The sequence below is a fragment of the Pectinophora gossypiella genome, chromosome 10, assembly GCF_024362695.1.
Source record: "Pectinophora gossypiella chromosome 10, ilPecGoss1.1, whole genome shotgun sequence".
In the NCBI taxonomy this organism is placed as follows: Eukaryota; Metazoa; Arthropoda; class Insecta; order Lepidoptera; family Gelechiidae; genus Pectinophora; species Pectinophora gossypiella.
The window spans coordinates 15,939,826-15,961,670 of NC_065413.1; the positions used below are offsets into that span (position 1 = coordinate 15,939,826).

At 39.2% G+C, this 21,845-nt stretch overlaps 1 protein-coding gene across 3 annotated transcripts in view; it reads left to right on the forward strand.

Annotated features, from left to right (window-relative positions):
- Window positions 1–3,184: 3,184 nt before the first annotated feature.
- Window positions 3,185–21,845, forward strand: part of LOC126369928 (microtubule-associated protein futsch) — a 61,214-nt gene continuing 42,553 nt past the window's right edge. For all 3 annotated transcript variants that reach the window (XM_050014523.1, XM_050014525.1, XM_050014524.1), the window contains exons 1-5: window positions 3,185–4,534; window positions 9,599–9,807; window positions 12,076–12,143; window positions 12,794–13,016; window positions 13,858–14,040. In XM_050014523.1, the coding sequence (XP_049870480.1) occupies window positions 3,741–4,534; window positions 9,599–9,807; window positions 12,076–12,143; window positions 12,794–13,016; window positions 13,858–14,040 (1,477 nt within the window). In that variant the 5' untranslated portion in view covers window positions 3,185–3,740. The remainder of the gene's footprint in view (window positions 4,535–9,598; window positions 9,808–12,075; window positions 12,144–12,793; window positions 13,017–13,857; window positions 14,041–21,845) is intronic.

The following is a 21,845-nucleotide window of genomic DNA, read 5'->3' on the forward strand; positions in this document are numbered from 1 at the left end:
TCCATGTTGTCGCTGCTACCTTGACAGCGACGCCTGAGAACAACACGTAGTTACATACATACACAAACTCGTGCCTCTTTCCCACCGGGGTAAGTAAAGATCATGGAATTCCATTTTCGATCCTGACACACTTCTCTTGTTTCCTCCACATTCTTCAACCAACAACTATACTTTAACTATAACTGGATGTAAGTTCTCTGGTTGGTCGGTTGATTGGTTGCTTGGCTTCTATGCTGCACTAGAAGTAAATCTTCTTAATGTGAGACCTATAACCAACCTCATTAACCCTGGTGTCATGGGGTACTACTGAGCCGTCAAAGGCCCCTGACGGGTGATCAACCTGCAATGCTCAACCACTGGAACACAAGAGTGACTAAACGCATAAATGCCTTCAGTTTTATTTTCGAAGATCTTATCCTTTCAGACATGATGGCCCATTATATGGGTCAAAGGATCTCCTGTCACCATACGGTTCATCATATACATGCAGACATACATGCATTATCTTGTCATCTTATGATCACGCCTATTTCCTGTCGGGGTAGGCAGAGACCACGGAATTCCACTTACTACGATCCTGACACACTTTCACTTCTTCCATTCTCATCAAAGTCTTCATTCTCTTTCTGAATGTGATTTAGACCTTTGTCTGTCGACTCTTCACTTACACCTGTATCATAAATCTCTTTTATCAGGCCCAAAAACTCATCATCATCGTCAATTTAAGAGCCACGCTCTTGTCGGTGCAGCATTTTCCATGCTACTTTTTTAGGGAAAAATAGGGCAGTGGTTTCCCTCTTGCCTTCCGCCCCGCAGTACTCTGTCTGACGCAAGTGGGATGGCGCCCAGAGTAGTCTATTACAAAGCCATATTAGGACTCCTGTCCTCCGCCTCTGAATAGTACTGACAGTTCCTGCTGCCCTCTGACAGGCAAAAAATCCAAAAACCAAAACAATAATAAAATAAGTACTTAATTATGATTCTGTCACATTAGTTAGGCGGTGACTGTACCGTTAATTATTCATATTTGCTAAGGTGAAAGGTGTTAATATTTTCATGCTCGCCGGTTCATCGTACCCATCTTCGAATTTCGAATCAAATGTGGCTTCGAATAGGGATTCAAGTAGTTTTGCCATTCTCGACATCCCAGGTGTGGGATTTATACATGGTTGCCTGTCCCATATTAATTTTACGGTCGTTTCGAACCTTGTAACTATGTTTGTTGAGGCTGCAGCGCTGGTGCTATCATCATCAGCAAATCATCATCATCTCCCTGGCATTTTCCCGGTTTTCACAGGGTATTACCTAACCTAAGATTTGACAGGTCCGGTTTTTACAGAAGGCACTATGTCTGACCCTCCGGCGAAGGGAAAACCAGCCCAATACAGGTTGGGCATACCTTACGATGTTTTCCTTCACCGCAGAGCACGTGGTAATCACATGATCCAAACATGAATTCGATAACAAATTTGACAATCATTGGTTTAGGCCTATGCTGGATTCGAACCTGCGACGTCAAAGTGAGAGGCAAGCGTTCTATCAACTGCTTCCCTAATGCATCTTCAGCAAATGTAAAGGTGTATTTAACAGAATTCCAGTAAATTATCACACAGCTTAGGTAGGTTACATGGAAGTGTTAGTGCCAAGGTACGATAAAGGTACATACTTTTCGGGTCATGGGATCATACAACATTTTGACTTTTAAAACTTAGAGACGCAATCTAGATCTAAATACTTAGAAACTAAAGCAATACTTACTTGAAGAAGTTCCACATTTCTAAGACCCGAACGCCATTTTACGAAGTCATAAAACGATGCAAAATATAAAACAATTCTTACCAACGTTAGGATACCGCCCGCCTTGACATTGTATCACTTATTTTAATTTTGAATAGAAAAAAAAACGTATCCAAAATAACGAACACAAACGTTCTACATAACAAGAATTTCTTTGTCTGTCAGTTTCTTTGTTTTTGAGATAGCAAATATTCTTTTTAAGAAAACGTTGGCAAGAATTTAAAAGAAGAATTTTTGTACCAGCTCCTTTTTAATGTCGGGGAACTCTTTTTGGTGTTTTAGCAAAAAGTTTTGTATCTAGTTGATGAAAGGAGTATAAAGTGCCTGAAATTTTATAGTACAAAAATAGAGGTACATATAAATGTTATGTAATATTTCCATTTATGCTTCAGATCACCAATTTAAGAACCACGCTCTTGTCATTGTAGCATTCTCCATGCTACTTTTATAGGAAAAAATAGGGCAGTGGTTTCCCTCTTGTTTTCCGCTCCGCAAAACTGTCTGACGCGAGTAGGAAGGCACCCAGAGTAAGCTATTTCAAAGCCGTACTAGAACTCTTGTCCTCCGCCTCTGAATAGCACTGACAGTTACTGTTGCCCTCTGTCAGGTTCCAGGTTTCAGTTCCTGTGACTTGCCCCTTCAGTCCTGCACGATTAGACTTACAAAAATGAATAATAGACTAGTATAGTGTTGACTTCGGCCCCACACACGCGTTCAAAATTCCGGGATTTCATATTCCCGAGATATGGAAACGACTTACAAATAATAATAACGAATAATGGTTCGAACTCCTGCACCGGACTTGCACAAATGAGTTATTAATTTATCTTACCAACCTCATGGATTGATGAGGTTGGTAATCCACTTCATAACCCACACGATAGAAGAAGAAGAATTTATCTTATGTGCAATTTTCACTAACACAGTTGGCTCGGCGATACGGCTCGCAGCCTATCACGTTGGCTAACAGAAAGCTCGGCGAGGTGTGGATACTTAGTTCGTCTTGCGATGGTTGTATCTCTCTATGTATTCCCCAATTGGGATACAGTCGTAAGCTTACGTTATGTTATGTTGTCAAATAGACTCGGAATAGAAAATCGATAAATTTTAATTTCGGTAGTCAAGACAGTAACACAAGGTTTTCGTTATTTCCCTTTTACAACAAAAATGGGTTAATGGGCCCGGTGCGGTATCCGTGTCTCAACATTAGGAAAGTATTAGTGGCATTTCCCATTCAAACTGACATTCCACCTTAAAACGAAGTTAGAAGAACTATATTTCAACGGGTAGAAAGCTGAAGAAATTTCTGTGGAGTTAAAAATATGTTTTCGGAAGCGATCGGCTTTCTTCGGAGATCTTCGGAAGCGATCGGCAGTCGGCCGCCCGCCCTGCGCTGCGCGTACGCCTCTAGGCGGCTTCGAAAATTTTACATCCTATTAACTAAACTAAGTACATATTTAAATTAGTCTCATATAAAATGTTTAACGCAATATCCCCGTACTGATAAATACATTTCTATTTAAAGTTGCATTAAATGTAATAATTAAAATGTGTTTTGAGGCAAATGTAAAAGTGAAATTGTCTTTTGTGTAATAAAAATGTCAGCTTGTGAAGAAAGTGAAAGTGTTTACTGTGTTAGTTATATTTGTGTAAAAAAAGTCAATTAATTTTTGACATGATAATTATTAATTTACACTCCAATTACTCGCAAATAATCAAAAATAGACTCGTAAATAATTTAATATACTTACTACCTATTTAATTAGAATAGTAATAAATAAAAGTTCCAAAATCAAAGTCAGTGAAAATTAAAGCAACCGAAATGCGTAAGTGATTCACGAAGCATTCGAAAAAAAAATGCATTCCGTTAACACTCATTCGGAGACTACGGGTGCACGTGCGTTTATTTTCATTTATAAATAGCGCAGACAGACAGAAACATTATGACGTCACTGAAGGAGGGTGACGTCATCGATGGCGAGGATAAACGGAAAGACAAAGAAGCGGAACTGCCTCCCAGTGGCACCTCCCTACACAAACGTCGAAGAGGAGAACCACCTGCTTCATTATCCGTCAAACCTCAAACGCCTTCTGATGCCGAAGGATCTTCGCCATGTACCGCTGGCCCCACATCAGAAGACTACTGGAGTCCAGACCCAGAAGCCATAGACCCCGAAGCCTTCTGCAACAGCATGCTTCAAAGACTGAAAGACAAAGACGACCCTGTCTCCAACAGAGGCAAAGATGTCGCCGTCAAAACTAAAGAAACGTTAGAAATTCTCGATCAGTTAGAGAGGCTTTTAGAATTGCTAGATCAGTTCGTGACTTTGAAGGAACAACACGGTAAACTGATGAAAAGATTGAGAGATGTGAACCATTTGAAGAGACTCCACAATGCTCACAAGAGAATAGATAAAGAGAATGAGTTGTTGAAATCGGAAACAAGAGAGATAGAGTTGATAAACGAAGCCTTAGATGCTGAATTGGAGTGTGAATACGGGCAAGTGATATTTGATTCCATCGCTGGGAGTCGGATGAAAAGGTCAGGGTCGAAGTGGAGGGGTCATGGGAAGTTTGGAGGGTCACTTCTGAGGAAGCAAAGGTCAAGGTCAGCTGGAGGGGAGGACAGCGATGCCCCTCCAGGCACTCCTCTGAGGAGACGATCGGAGGGAGTGTTCTCTAAGGAAGTGGAGAAGTCCAAGGTCTCGAAGTGGACAAGAGTGAAAGCGGCGTTCAGGTGAGGTTTGATAAATGTGTTAATATTTTATAATAGATTTATCAAAGAGGTTCGTGTTGCTTTATGTTGTGATTTTTAGATAACACGTTATTTTCTGACGCAGTCATAAGAGCATTCGCCTTATCTGGCCGGTCCGATTCCGGTTCTGGTTAACCCGGTTGAACATTGTTAACACATATGAGGCAATCAATTCTCCTTCTTCTATCATGTGGGTTGTGAGGTGGAGTACCAACCTCGTCAACCCTGGTGTAAAGGTTACTATCGAGCCGCCTAAGGCCCTTGACATGGCTCATATAAGGACTACTCATTAACATCAGTAAGTAGTAACCGGGACCAACAGCTTAACGTGCCTTCCGAATCACGGATCATCTTACTTTCCGACAATCAGGTGACGAGGTCATGACGACTGCTGGACGCACACGACTTATGTTTTCAACAGTATAAATAACGACCCCCGTGGTCCAGTGGTTGAGCGTTGGGCTCAGGATCCGGAGGCCCCGGGTTTGAATCCCGGTGGGGACATATCTCAAAAAACACATTGGGATCCCTAGTTTTGTTAGGTCATTACAGGGTGATCTGTTAAGCCGTTGGTCCCGCTTAGTACTACTTACTGATGTAAGTGAGTAATTGTTACATGAGCCATGTCAGGGGCCTCTGGCGGCTCAATAATAACCCTGACACCAGGGATGATAAGTTGGTAATCCACCTCACAACCCACACGACAAGAAGAACAACATAATATGACGTAATAGGTATTCTACACACGTAACAATAACGTTCTGCCAGTGAAAACATTAAAATAGAACTTTATTACATAGTCGTTAGTTCCTGACTTTAAGTGTAAACTATATTTTATGATTCCGTACCTAGCTAGAATAACGCTTTCAATAATATTTTACGTATAGATAAACATTATTCGCGCCTATAATATGCATTAGAGTCTAAAGATACCAATGCACAGTTCTTTAGCGTGATTCTGAGGTTCATCACTGAACTCACTGAACCATATTAAAAAGCGGCCAAGTGCGAGTCGGACTCGCCCATGAAGGGTTCCGTAACAGCAAGTAACATAATATAAAAGTTTTTTTTTAGTTCGTAGTAAGACCTATCCATAGATACCCCACACGTTTGGGTTGGATGAAAAAATTTTTTTTGAGTTTCAGTTCTATGTATGGAGACCCCCAATTGTTTGTTTTTTTCTATCATTGCGTAAAAATCTTAATGCGGTTCACAGAATACACATATTTATCAAGTTTCAACAGTATAGCTATTATAGTTTCGGAGAAAAGTGGCTGTGATATACGGACGGACGGACAGACATGACGAATCTATAAGGGTTCCGTTTTTTGCCATTAGGCTACGGAACCCTAAAACCAACTTTCCGTGATTCGGAAGGCACGTTAAGCCGTTGGTCCCGGTTACTACTTACTGATGTAAGTATCACTTTCCTTCACCGCTGAGCATGTGGTAATCATTTATGATCCAAACATGAATTCGAAAACAAATTCGACAATCATTGGTTTAGGCTTGTGCTGGATTCGAACCTGCAACCTCAAAGTGAGAGGCAAGCGTTCTACCAACTGGGATACCACGGCATACCGCTCTGGCGATTTATCTACAGTAAATCAATTATAATGATGTTTACAGCACTAAACATCAGCTGTATCGTTTGGTATGCGACTATATGACATACTTAATTAGAACATAAATCCGCTATTAGAATGCACTTCGTCATAAACGAGAGCGCCATTTTCCTTCAGTTTACGAAATAAATCTTTCTGTGTTGAGCTTCGTGGGTAAATAGTAAAGTAGGCGTCTTTGCTGGACTGGAAGTAAACAAAAATCATATGTACCTACAATACTTGCTCCTCCGTGCTTCGGAAGGCACGTTAAGCCGTTGGTCCCGGCTGCATTAGCAGTCTTTAATAACCATCAATCCGCATTGGGCCCGCGTGATGGTTTAAGGCCCGATCTCCCTACCCATCCATAGGGAAGGCCCTTGCCCCAGCAGTGGGGACGTTAATGGGCTGATGATGATGATGACCATGGAGGACGCTACACTGACAAGAGAGTGGCTCTTAAATTAGTGATGTGATGCACTTTCCACTAACACAGTTTGCTAGACCATTATAAAAGGCGATTCCTCCAGCAGCTTACCATATCGCATGTGATCATGAATTGGGTCATGTACTAGGTAGCGGTGAAGGAAAACATCGTGAGGAAAGGGCTGGTTTTCCCTTCGCGGGTTGGAAGGTCAGACAGGCAGTCGCTTCTGTAAAAAACAGGATCTGTCAAATCTCCAAATAAGGTAAGTGGACCCTGTAAAAAACGCGATAATGCTAGGGGGATGAAATCGCCAGAGGGGTCCCATTGTCGGTCGGATGAATTTGGAAATAAACTTTTTGATAATAATATGATTCAACTCAACGTCAAAATCCAAAATCATTTCAGTGTATTACAAAACCATGTCTTAAGATAAAATATGTTTAAATTGATAATCCGCGCACTAAAGAAGTCGGCGGATTTTAATGAAACTAATTGACAAGTCTTATTAATGCTATACAGAATAATTTTAAGTTATACCTGTCATTTTCTTATCCGCCGAAAAGGAAAGGGACAGATGATTGTCAACAAGTTAATTTTAAAATGAATGAATAACCCGTGCGAATAAAATAAGCATCTCGCTGGTATGCAATCCGTTTGTTGTGCTGTCTACTTAATTATGTCGGGTTATTGGCCAATATAAAATTATGGACAGGTTTTTTAAATTTCTCTTCCATAAATTTTATGCTTGTCGATTACCCGTCCCTTTCCTTTTCGGCGGATAAGAAAATGACAGATATAACTTAAAATAGAATTAGATGGTTTTAATAGGAATTAGCATCATTGTTTTTGTTTATTGTGTGTGTGTGAACAAACAGGTACGAGTATGGTCACTCTAACTATTAAGTTCTCAAATCGGTTTGTCGATCTGGTGGTCCAGGGTTAGTTTCCAGGTGCTCATATTGCAGGACATTGCAGGCTGATCACCCGAATCGGCAGTAAGATGATTTGCACCTCAAAGGGTATTCTTAAGTATATAGTATTTACATGAGCTATATCAGGGGAGTTTGGCGGCTCAATAGGGACCGTGACACTATGGTTAATAACGTTGGTCATGGACCCTATTACCCACACGAAAGAGAAAGCAATAGTTTTACTATCGCGGCCTCCTTGCGGTTCTTCATAACGATAAAATATCAAAATATGCATGCATAAACGCACGCTAACTTATGTCTAGGGGTTTAGCCAAAGTTATTAGAAGATAACTTTCAGTACAAACTCTTAAGATACGTACATACTTAAGATCACGCCTATTTCCGGTTGGGGTAGGCAGAGATCATGGAATTTCACTTACTATGATCCTGACACCAATCTCATCAAAGACTCATGCATGCTTGCTAGTTTAAAGTACTCTATGATGAATCTAGTTATGACTCATGTATAGAGCATTTATTATATTGACTTTAGTTTACTATTAGGATTAGCAGCGCACGGCAGACCTCGACGCTAAACGTGATGAGTTGAAGGCCCGTCCCCCTGCCGCTATTCATTATAATTACCAAAACGGTGTGCTCACGTGCCCTCACTGTGCGCGGGAGTTCACTGTAAAGATAGGCTACATAAGCCATCTTCGGGCGCATCAGCGTCGTGCCGACTAGGAGTCGAAGTGGTGGCCATGGCCGAAATCGGTCGGAGAGATCAGTCAGTCAGTAGGATTAGTAGAACGTAGTAGGTAGCTCATTGGGACGGGCTAACCTATAAAATGCTACTTAGGTTCTATGACGATCTTGTGACGTAACGAATAGGCGCCGCTACTTCAAAAGCGCACCCCTGATGCCGGGCAGCAGTGGTATCAGTACTGGTTTGAAGCCGAGGAAATGGATACTGGTAGGGCTCTAGCTAGAACATCACCGATTGAGAAATTGGTCGGTGTACTGCGTAACAGCCTCCGTGGTCTAGTGGTTAGAGCGTTAGGCTCACGATCTGGAGGTCCGGCTTCGATTCCCGATGGGGACATTGTCGAAATCACTTTGTGAGACTGTCCTTTGTTTGGTAAGGACTTTTCAGGCTTGAATCACCTGATTGTCTGAAAAAGTAAGATGATTCCGTGCTTCGGAGGGCACGTTAAGCCGTTGGTCCCGGCTTTCAGCCGTAAAAACACCTCCACCAACCCGCACTGGAGCAGCGTGGTGGAGTATGCTCCATACCCCCTCCGGTTGATTGAGGGGAGGCCTGTGCCCAGCAGTGGGACGTATAAGCAGTTTATGTACTGCGGAACGGAAGGCGATTGGGGCAACCACCGTTCTACACGCCCTATCTATGGAGTAATGGCGATTACTCCACCGACAAGAGCGCAGCTTTTAAATAAAGAGAGAGGCTATTAGGTATTTATTTCTTGTTGCACCATCCCGCATCCAAGTTTAGTAAATGTTTGTTCCTGGTAATTCAAATTCAAATTCAAATAATTTATTTCAGACCATAATAATGTCCATAGAAAAAATAAATAATAATAAACACTAAATAAGTAAAAAAATTGTTAAAAAATAAAAGTACAAATACATAAAAATTATAAACAAGAAATTAAAATTAAAAATCATTAATAATTTTTACGTATCAATAAAAAAACACAAAAACACAAAATCAACATTAAATTAGATGGCAGAAATGTAGTGTGGAATATATAATATTATCATTTCACCCTTTTTTCTTTTTTTCCTCTAAGAAAATTGTTCCGTCTAAAACGTGCGCGAAGCCCCAACAACATGGACACCGACCCAGTGTTTAAGCACAGGGCCATCGACCCGCCCGGCTACAATCTCCAGGAGACCGTTGGTGCTGTTCCACGTCCTATGCCACAGCGAGGCCACCCTCTTTCGCACTATGGCATAAAAGAATGGCGTAATGGTTGCCTGGAAGAAATTTCTCTAGAGCAATAAGGCCGCCCGAATTGTACTGTGGCCATTGTTGAAATTGATTTGAATTGATTTGATGATGATGACAGTTAACTTTGTTCATCCTCAGATGGGAGAAAGCTCAGTGGCCAGCAACAGGAGCCGCGGGGGCCGTGGCCGCGGGAGCCATGGTCGGGGCTGTGGCGCTGGCGGGGTCTTCACCGTCTCCGGGTCCTGGCCTGGCCAACCCTGAGCCCAGAGACTCCGCTAGCCTCACTCCGGGCAGCGCCCTGTCTCTTACTCCTAACTCTTCGTGTGAGGAGTTAAGGTTGGATTCAGGTGGGTACTATCTATCTATAATCATCATCATCTCCCTAGATTTATCTTATTTTTCACAGGGTTCGCTTACCTAAGATTTGACAGGTCCGGTTTTTAAAGAACTACCTATCTAAATAATATACTAGCGACCCGCCCCGGCTTCGCTCGGGTGCAATGCTGAGGAAAAAATGAAAAATATTTACGACATCACATTAAAAACCTCAAAAATAACAGTATTTCTCCATGTTATTATACATTATAAACCTTCCTCTTAAATCACTCTATCTATTAAAAAAACCGCATCAAAATCCGTTGCTAAGTTTTAAAGTTTTAAAGATTTAAGCGTATATTATATAGGGATATAGAGACAGAAAAAGCATCTTTGTTTTATACTATGTAGTGATAAAAAATAAATCCTGTGTCGCTAAAACTCAAGAGCGGCTGAACCAATTTGGCAAATTTTAGTCTTAAAATATTCAGGGAAGTCCAGGGAAGTTTTGAACGGTGAGAAAATTTTGAAGAGGGTGATATACGAAGTTCACCTGGATATCTAGTTTTGATAATTATGATTATAATGTGTCATTCGTTATGACCGTAAAACGCAATGGCTGAGTCATCATTAGGTGTAGATACCGAAGGACTTTCCAATATACATCATACCTATTACCATGTTTACAATAATACCTATAACGTATTTTTGTAATATGTCCAGGCGGAGTATAGATAGATAGATAAAATACTTTATTGAGCACAATGGACACAAAATACAGGACACAAAAAAGCACAACAGGCGGCCTTATTGCTCATGCAGCAATTTCTTCCAGGCAACCTTTGGGTACAGGAACATTTTGTACTTAAGTATAATAATAGCGGGTACATAGTATCAAACCCGAGATCTCCAGATCGAGAGGCCAATACTCTTTCCACTAAACTACAGAAGCTATATATTTTATAAGGAGACACCCTACAGGCACAATAATTACAAAGTACGTTAGAAAGACTCCTTTATGCCTTTTGAAGCACATCATAAATAAGTTGCCGACACATTTCCCCTAAATGATTGGGCCAAATTAGATATTGTCAAATAAAATTATTGTATCGTCCGTATTTCACAGCAGTTTGGCAAGCAAACAGAAATGTGAAGCATCTAACGCAGCACAAAACATTTATTCATGTGTTGGCTTACAAATTGTATTATACAATTCAGTGCTAAAATTGGCACTAATATCCACAAATCCTGGAAACTATGTGATGTCAGTCATGGTATAAAAAGAAAGCAATATTATTAGATGTATTGCTTCAATGTGGCCTTTTTAACCCACCAGGTATGCTCAAAAGTAACAGCTAACATTTCAAGGTTGGCCCAGCTGACGTCATCCCACCCCGCGTTGCCATTTTGTTAAAATTAAATTACCCACAACCAATGTTTTTATATTTACTTTGCAAGAAAATTTTGAACTTTTAGTACACAGATTTACTTACAGTTTTAATGATTTTTATAATTAAATAATTAAATACATTATCAGTAATTCACTTCATTATCAATAATAAAATTTACGTCCTTGGAATGTTGGAGATACCAATTTAATGGTAACACAGTGGTATCACTTACGTCGTCAAAGGGCTAGCAATGGCGGCTTGTCATAGGATTGAGCATACCTGGTTTTCTTTACCATGATGATGAACATGAATTCAAACTCAAAAAGTCGAATTCAGTGGTTTAAAGCCCGGCCCAGGATTCGAACCCGTGACCATACGTAATATGAGTCATGCGTTCTCCGAACAAGGCTATCGCGCTATTATTTTACACTCAAAAAATTTTGAAATTTTTCAACAACCCACAGTACTTAATTTTGATTTTAATATCAGTTTATGCAAATAACACGCAGTCAACAAGTCATTATTTAAAGGAGAGATTTTCTCAACCGCATTTAGCCCACAGACGATAAATAATTTTAATATTAATCCCAGTCGGTAACGTAAACTCCTGCGCAGACAGTTTGTATGATCAAAGATATGTCGAGTAAACCGCGAAGAGATATCACAGAGGCATATTTGGGGATGCACTCAGATACCGAACGTCATCAATTCATAGACCATTATAGAAAGCTCGGTGAAGTGTGGGTATTTGGTTCACATTCGATCGATGTACGGTCACGAGCATTAATATGTATACACTTTGAAACCATGATACATTCACTTATTTGACAAATATGATAGTGTGACAGGGTTCTAAAGTGGGTACATGATATTGTTCGTGACTGTACATCAACGTATGTTTTGTTTCAGGAATCTCTCGCAAGAGCATGCTGCGCTGTGACGAGAACGACAACACATTCTTACATGCGCCCACGCAGGTAATAACTCTCTTTGGCATGCATTCATTATTTTATTATTATTATTATTAAAATTGTGTAGATACTAATGATAAAAAGTATACATTGTAAAAAAATATTTCAATTTCACGGCTCAATCGCGTCTTAACCATTATTTTTTCGATTTTTGCGAAATCATTTGTCATCATCTGGTGACGGTTGAAAACATCATGAGGAAACTCACATTCCTGAGAAATGCATTTTCGGAGGTATTAACGACCTCCGTAGTCCAGCAGTTGAGCGTCGTGCTCGCGATCCGGAGGTTCCGGTTTCGAATCCCGGTGGGGACAAATCACAAAAATCACTTTGTCATCTCTAGTTTGGTTAGGACATTACAGGCTGATCACCTGATTGTCCAAAAAGTAAGATGATCCATGCGACAGAAGGCAGGTTAAGCCGTTGGTCCTGGTTACTACTTGCTGATGTAAGTAAGTAGTCGTTACATGAGCCATGTCAGGGGCCTTTGGCGGCTCAATAATCCAATAATAACCGTGACACCAGGGTTGATGAGGTTGGTAATCCACCTCACGACCCACACAATAGAAGAAGAAGATTCCAACCCTAAGAATGAAAATCTTCTTTCTTTCTTTCTACGTATTCTGTCTCCAATAACGTAAACTCCTCGACCACAGGACGACAGTTCCACCTCGCCATCTCCAAACAAACTCCACAAGAGTCCCTGGGTGAAGATGAGGGACATCATCCAGACTCGCCGGGAGTCTGTCAAGAAGAAGACCAGAGGGTCTAAGAGTTCACCAGACGTGGTTCCGACTAGAAGACGCTCGTTCAGCGACGGTGGAGACAGTGATGCGCCTCCTGCGCTGACCTTGACTATACCGTCTTCTGAAGAGCTTGGTAAGTGTTCATCAGCCCATAGCAGGCCACTGCTGGACATAGGCCACTTCCAAGACGAGACACAAAGCTTATCCTCAGCCTGACGTATCCAAACGCTTCCAGACACCTTTTGCAAGTCATCCCGCCATCTCGCAAGGAGTCGACCCACACTGCGTTTCCCTAGACGTGGTCTCCACTTCAGAACACGCCATGCACCAGCGGTTGTCGGTTCTGCGTCAAATGTGGCCAGACCACTGCCCCTTCAGTTTGCTAACTTTCTATGCTATGCTATATGCTAGCTATGTTGGAACATTTCGGATTCTATCTCCATCCGTAGCTCTTTCCATACTTACGTACGTACGTACATACTTAGCGACTTTAAATTACAGATTAGCCCCACTGTTAGTGTCCATGTCTCGGCTCCGTATGTCATGATGGGAAATACATTGGTTGAATCATCAACGGTTAGAGGTCTCGGAGCGACGAGGTCATTAAACATGACTTTCGTCTTATCATGTAATACAATGCAATGCAATGTAATGTAATTTAATGCAATGCAATACAATACAATACAAAGCTGCTATTGCACTCATAATAAACAAAAGCGGGACGGGATAGACAGTGCAAAAAAAGTTAGAAATTTATTACGAGTAAATCTGCAGAAACTATGTTAAAAGCAACAAATAATGATTATAATAATTTAGAAATACGTATATACTTACATAAAATGTATGTAAAGTATAATGTATAAAAAAGTTTTTTTAAAGGTAATGGGGAAAAGTAAGTAAGCAACTGGCATCAAAAATATTTGCAAAATCTGAAGAGCAAAGATTATATGGCCCTTTCGTTTCCATTCCATCAGAATCCGAGCCATCTCACCCAATACTACGGAAGCAGCGCTCCCTGGAGCTTGGGGCCAGGCCTCCGCAGCACCGCACCCCTCGGCCCTCCAAATGGACGAAGGTTAAAAGGGCCTTCCTCACGTCAGCATCTGCCTCCGTACCCTCCAGCCCCAGTCGACATTCTGCATTCTTCACTGATGCTGGTAAGTGTTTTATTTACTGCTTCTTCTATCATGTCCAAAAACAAATTCAAAAATATCTTTATTTAGTAGGTAACACTTTGAATCGTAATTTTTTACATAACGAATGTCTCATCCGCCTAAAACTACTGCAGCTCCTCACAACCTGTATAGTGCAGCGTAATTTTGCTGCAGCGCAATCTTTTTGCTTATCAAGTTTTCTTTTTCTGGCTTTTTGGACGTATGCTATATTTAAAATTTGAAATATGAATTTGTCTCCATGGTTTGTTTGTTTGTTTCTTGACATTTGAGAGATATTCTTTGTGGCTGACTATTGGTTTTCTTGTATTTTATCTGGAAAATCTAATTTAATGTTCTGTATGTGTTTTTAAATGTGCTGTTTAAATTGTGAAACGTAAAACGTAATTTCTGGTGATATAATTATAGTATTTCATTTTCCCTGGTAAGTTCGTGTTGGTTTGCTCTTCTTTCTTCTTTTTCTTTGATTCCTCTTTTCTATTTTATTATTTATCTTTGTAGATAAGGGAAATCCCCTTGGGTTTTGGTTTTTACCTGGAGCTACATCGTGTGCGAAGCCGCCCCATCCCCACGGATCCTATATATGATTCGAGTTGCGACTGCGAAGTCGCTACGATCGCTCCGACTCTGCGGTTCTTGTCACTTGCCGTTACCCGTTTCCTGACCCGAAGCTGTATCGCTTCAACGGTCCCTACGAGACGGACGGATCGACGGAATAACTACGGCTGCGAAGAACCAAATTGCTTTTGTGTTCCTTTTTATATTCCTGAACCTTTTTTTAAATATTATTTCCGCTATTTGTGAATATTTATTTAGGAAGCCTTTTCAAAATTCTTAAAGCCCCGCGCGGCATCGTTTCTGAGATTGGTATTCCATTTGGCATAATCTTTAAAAACTTTCGTTGATCAACGGAGGTAGGTGAGGTTCGATTCCTTTTTTTACTGTTGTTACCTTTTAACTATGTTCATGTTAATTTATAATAATTTAAATTACTTAAAACTGCATTTCCCATTAAATTTATTTAATTGCTAGCGACTCCTCTTCTTTATCGCTACAATAGCCAGGGAAAAGAAGCTGCAAGAAAAACCTCAGCACAGGGCTCTAGACGTTCTTAAAAAAAAGTACAACATTAACGTGTGGGATGTAAGGCGGATTATCAACCTCATCAACACTGGTGTTAGGGTTATTATTGAGCAGCCAAATTTCCATGAGATGATTCATGTAACGACTACATACATACTTTTAAATAATATAGGATTGCGTTTGACCATAATCTCACCTGATAGGTAAGTGACGTGGATCAAGCTTACCTAGCAAAAGCATATTCACTCAAGCCTTGAAGACTCCCAGATTATAACGAGTTGGAAAAACAGACGACGGTAGATAATTCGTCCTTTGCTATTCGCATCAAAAAGGAAGAGGCAAAACAATTACTGCTGATTAATGGTATATCCACAATATAAGGATGAAATGCCCGCCGACGTCTGGTTGTCCGTAGATGGATTGGAGTGGGTGGAATTAACTTTAGAATATTATTTGAATAAAGTCAAATCTAAACCCATAAAAATAAGTGTTTCCCTTAATCTTCGCTAGTGTTCGGTAGTGACTTTATTTTAGTAACATTACTCATGGGGATCTAATGTCGATAGCGTCAGCAAAAACCTTGGCATATATTAATAACAGGCGAATAGTAATAATAGTGCTATTGGCATAGTACTGTGAAGACTTAACAATGGCGGTGTATGAAACTTTAATTAAAGTCCTGCCGCCGAGAGAATGATTGAGATGAGAGTAAAATTATATATTATCAACATAACATAACAAAATATATAAAATATTGTGTGTACGGTCACGAGCATTAATATGTATACACTTTGGTACCATGTCACATTAACTTTTTTGACCAATTGAACTGTAAGTCTCACTAAATGTCAAATATGTTAGTGCGACAGAGTCCTAAAGTGGGTACATTATATTGCTCATGACTGTACTAACAGTGGCAAAAGCATTCTACTCTAAGTCTCTTCTGCCATGTATTCAACATTTTCTTTTATTTTATAAAACATAAAATAATACTACAAATATAGAAAGAAAGAAAAAAAGCAATACTGTATTCTGGAAATCTTTCTTAAATATAAAATTTAGGTTTTTCCTTATAGATACGGAATGATTATTTCATACTATTCCGTGAATTCCATATTACTAACAGGATGTTAGTATAGTTGTAAGCGAACTTTTGGATGCTACTAAAGTGAACTTTTGCAAAGTTTATACACACAGACATTTATAATTTGTTGAATAAACATACATAACATAAACAGCCTATATACGTCCCACTGCTGGGCACAGGCCTCCCCTCAATCAACCGGAGGGGGTATGGAGCATACTCCACCACGCTGCTCCAATGCGGGTTGGTGGAGGTGTTTTTACGGCTAATAGCCGGGACCAACGGCTTATCATGCCCTCCGAAGCACGGAATCATCTTACTTTTTCGGACAATCAGGTGATTCAAGCCTGAAAGGTCCTTACCAAACAAAGGACAGTCTCACAAAGTGATATCGACAATGTCCCCATCGGGAATCGAAACCGGACCTCCAGATCGTGAGCCTAACGCTCCGTGGTCTAGTGGTTAGAATAAACTGAAAACAGATAAAATAAAGTAGGTAATTCATTTATTTCAAAAAATATAATAATATTGTTTATTTCCAATATACGACCAAATTACAAATGACTGGACCACATTGCAATGTGTGTACCTTCATATTATTCGTTGCGAACCATGTTTTTTTATATATAAAAAAAGAATAGAATAGAAAAAGTTTATTATAAAAGGACGCCACCCACAACAAAAAGACAACAACATCATATCAAATAATTATAGGTACCAGTATCAGGTTATCTGAACTACTAAATGGTGCAATTTTTTCTCCACTCTTATTTCAGGCAGGCAGGCAGGGTAGGACAAGAAATCAGAAATCAGAATCATTTATTCAACGCAATTATCATGGATAAACTTGTTGAAGGTCAATGTAACATTTTTGAATTTACATCATTTCGCAAGGTGTTATGGCTGAGGAGAAGAAATGACAAGAAACTGCAACAGCAACACATCTTTTAAGTCAATGTAGGTATACATTACAAGCAATTCAATAACTAGAGGAACACATTTAACACCAGACATTTTTATCATTTAGGATCTTATAATAAGCTTTTTTACATAAAGTAAGCTTCACATAGCTTTAAATTTATTTTCTGATGGCTAAAGCTAAGGCTAAGGCAACCCAGATTTTTACTTCTTGATGTGCGTTATCGGATGAGCCAGGTCTCAAGGTGGCGTAATTTTCACCAAAAATAAAAAAAAAACACGCGGATAGCGCCGAAGATGCGAACCACAGAGAATCAGAAAAGAAGACGGTTGATCAAATACCATTCATCACCCGAAGCTGACTATCAAAAGTATCAAACACTTTTTTTTTTAACGTGACTTATTGTAGATTTGCCGCAGATGGCATTAACTACTTGGCCGGACAAATGGGGAGCGCTGAAGGCTCTCTCACCCGGTACAACGTTTAAGACAACAGGCCTGAGGGTGCCCAGTTGGGCGCGACCTCGGCTCAGGGCGTCGTCTGAGAGGAAAAATATTTGAAAGAATTAATCGACCCTAGTGGGTCGATAGCGATAAGCGCTGAATGAGGGAAATAGTCGACCACGCCGGCGGGGTCGGTATCGGGGACCTGAAGTGTTTGGTGTCGCGAGCTGATTGGCTGCCTCTATGGCTAGAGTAATCGGGTCGTCGGGATCGTATATTACGTCCTTCGGACGCCGATACTTTGCAGTACCGTCCCTAAGCGGAATGTACTCGGAAGCCGCAACTACCAGGGGATTTGGGTGGTGCGGAGCAGAATCGAAAAAACGTTTGGAAGCTAAAGTATCAAACGCCGTATCGATCTTCGTAGTACCAAATTATGTGGGTTAATCCAGTTTTATGGGATCCAAATGTGAACTATTTATGCGTTAAAAGAGGTCGCTGACGTAATCGTATCCCGATTGTTTACGATACAAGGTACTACTATTAGATAATGTTTATTTTATTCTTAATGTTTATTTAAAGTTGAGTATCCTTCTCTGTGTTTTTAGGAAAAAGGATAAGTCAGACGAAAAATTGCGTTGGGAAATTGAGTTTCTTGGTAAAGACAAATGTACTTTGTTGATGTGTCGCGTTGTTTGCAAAAGTTAATCTTTGAATTGAAGTTAATCTTTGTGGGTCGTTTCAAAATACTATCATTAGTATAGTGAGAAGACATCACAGCACTGGCTTCACTGTAGATATTGTAAAACTTTATCAATATAGGAAAATATAACTACTAATTGTACAGAACATGTACCTAAGTACCTTATAGAAGCTTTAAGATTTTTAGCTTGCTTTGGTCCAATAAAAAAACTGCTGGGCACAGGCCTCCCCTCAACCAACCGGAGGGAGTATGGAGCATACTCCACCACGCTGCTCCACTGCGGGTTGGTGGTGTTTTTAAGTTTGCAATGTCCTTACCAAACAAAGGACAGTCTCACAAAGTGATTTCGGCAATGTCCCCATAGGAAAGCAAACCCTCTCCTTCAGATCGTGAGCCTAACGCTCTAACCACTAGACCACAGAGGCTGTTTGGTCTAATATTAGATTGAATTTCATCATTATTATCTAATATCTAGTGATCTTTGCAATCACGCGCCACAATTCTATAAATGATGGTATGCTATAAAACACACAGTCAAAGAACATTCCTGAGATCATATCGATCACTGACAATCAATTCTAAATGCGTACCAAATACGTAATTAGAATCATGGCGCATAATAAATGTGTAAAGTAGAAGTTCTTTAGCCCGGAATAAGTCTTTTCATCGTAATATTATAATGATTCTTTCTCTCTCTCTTTATTTAAGAGCTACGCTCTTGTCGGTGGAGTAATCGCCTCCAATAATAAACAACGATATAGTGATTACGATTCAGTTATAAGACAAAAAAAATAATATAGAAAAACTAAAACCCTACTACAAAAAAATTACGCGACACAAGAAAGTAGGTATATTTCTCTGAAACTCTTCCGAATAGTGATGTTTAGGAGATGCGAGATCGGGCCTATGTTATCAAACGTGGGCCTATATTATTAAAAAAAAAAAAAAACACCAAGACACATACTTAAAAAATCTTGTCGCAATCTAAAAGACTAAATAGTTGGCAATCAATAGACACAAATTAGGGTTGTCAACACAATCAATCAATGAGGTATCATGTCAATCTCATACATTTTTACCATTGTCACTGTAACTGTTGTCACGGCACTGGCCTAAATTGGATATTGAAAACTGAAGACAAGGCTTATGCCTATTTTGATCGTGATTTTCGAATATTAAATTACTAAAGTCAAGGCTGTATGGTCCTCAGATCTTTGCCTGCCTTATATAAGGCGAATTTAAACAACAACAACAACCATTGTCATAATCGAGTCATAATCATTTGCAAATTAAATAAGGGACTTTCCAACCGACGTTCCCTAAACACACTATAGATGGCGTTGTTCATTTTTAACGTGATAATTATTTATTTTCTCATTGCTGGGGTACGTAATTATTCAAAAATGTAATGTAATGGCAGAAGCATAATATAAAACTAATTGTTGCATGATATTTGTATCATTATTATTTTTTATTTTTTTATTTATTGTTGAAAACATTTTACATAATGATATAATTGAATCGCATTGCTAAACCTTGCAGGTTTGTCTCAATGCAATATTCCGCTATGTATAGAATGATGTTGCTATATTGCTTCTCTTTATTTTGATCAGAATAATAATGGGTGGAAGATGTAGTTGCGCCTGGGTGTAATAAAAAGGGTCATCATCTATACCCAAAAACAAAGATATAAGATGCATATGTCTGTTATTGTAAGTTCAAACGAAGAAAAAATTTAACAACGCCATCTATCGTGTTTTTGCGCGCCGATTGGAAAGTCCCTCATTGGCTTGACCCGATCCGTTTTAATAAGACTTCTTCTTGGCTTGCGTTCCATTCCTGAAGGTTGTTGTTAGGTTAGACCTTATACAGATTTCTCCAATAAAACTCCGTCACATTGAAAAATTTCATCCATAGCTCCATCAACGACCTTTATAATGTCAACCACAATAGGCCATATCGTCCTTAGATCTTCACTCTTCAGCAAAAAGAGAGTCATAATATGACACCTAACCCGCGTAACTTCAAAGGTGAACGCCCTTATCTCTAATTACATTTTTTATCCTGGCAATAATCCAAGTTTTAATGGAAGAACATCAGACGCTTGTCAGTGAAGTGTTTCTGGTTTAATGTGTATGTGCGTTTGCGCCGGTTTTTGTGTGAATGTGGTTCGGGAAAGTGGGTTGTTGCCGTGTTTATTTAGGTGAAGGTGATTAAATGCTACAATTCTTTTCAGTTCTTTTGGAAACATATATTTATTGGACTATTAATTATTAATATTATATGTCTTTATTTGAGTCAATCATTATAATTAAAATGGAGTTTTCTAAAATAATGATGTTCAGATATAGATTAAATTATTTTTTTATTGCAGTAAAAAAAAATATCTTTTTTATAAAATTAAAATAATCTGCAAATGTATCATTATAAAATGAAATTCGATATATTTTTAAGAAGCATTTATTTTATTTCTAATTAGGTCAATGTCATTTTTATTATTAATCTACAACCTTAATTCCATCGCCACCAAGGGCATTAGATTCTTCTCCTAATTCTTTCTGTATTTTTAGAATATTTTCTTTGAATTTCTTGTCTAAACCTTCTTGATTCTTACTTTCCTTTAACATTCTTCTCAATATCGTTTTCATTTCTGTCCCCTCTTTAATTTCTTTTTTGACTTCTTTTTTCTCTGCGTTATCTCTTTTATCCATCGTAACTTCAACTATATCTTTCTCTGTATGATCTAGTACTTCATCTTTCTCTTTCTCATCTTTGTCTTTAGCTCTTTGATTTACATCAAGAACAGTGGCATTATTTTCACGAATATATTTATCTACTTCTTCTTGTACACGACTGTCGTTTTTGTAGACACATTTTTTTACTTTACCCAAGAGAAGGAAGGCTTCTTCTTCGACCGTTTTGATGACTTCGATGAGGCAGGCTTCGTGCATTGCTCCATGAGCCATTTGCTTAGTAAGATGTACTACTCCATCGATCAACTTTCCTGATACCCCCATCATAGCCGATTTCAATTGTGGAGACTGAAATGTATTTTAATAAATTATTTACTTGAACAACGAAACATACACATATCAAAATTAGAAATTTAGATATAAGGTTCTGTGTTCGTTTTCCATGTTTCTATATAGAAAATATTTCGTGTGTGCGTTGTCTTTTGATGTGATGTCATTATAATGTATATATATGTAATCCGTGTCTGTGGTGTCCTATATAGTAGATTTTTCTTTCTTTCTTTTTCTTTCTTTGAACGTCATAAGGTTCATTTTGCCAATATTGAAGCAAACAAAACGTCAATAAGGAAGCCGTAAGTATCCGTATTCCGAAATGCCGATGCCGATTGACAGGATGTTATTCTATCTACGTAGGTATTCCATGTTGTAGAAAGGAATAATATAATATAAACAACTCTTATCCAAGACCGTACAAATATTTAAGTGAGTATGCTCCATACCCCCTCCGGTTGATTGAGGGGAGGCCTGTGCCCAGCAGTGGGACGTATATAGGCAGTTTATGTAAAGCAATGGATATTGAAAGATA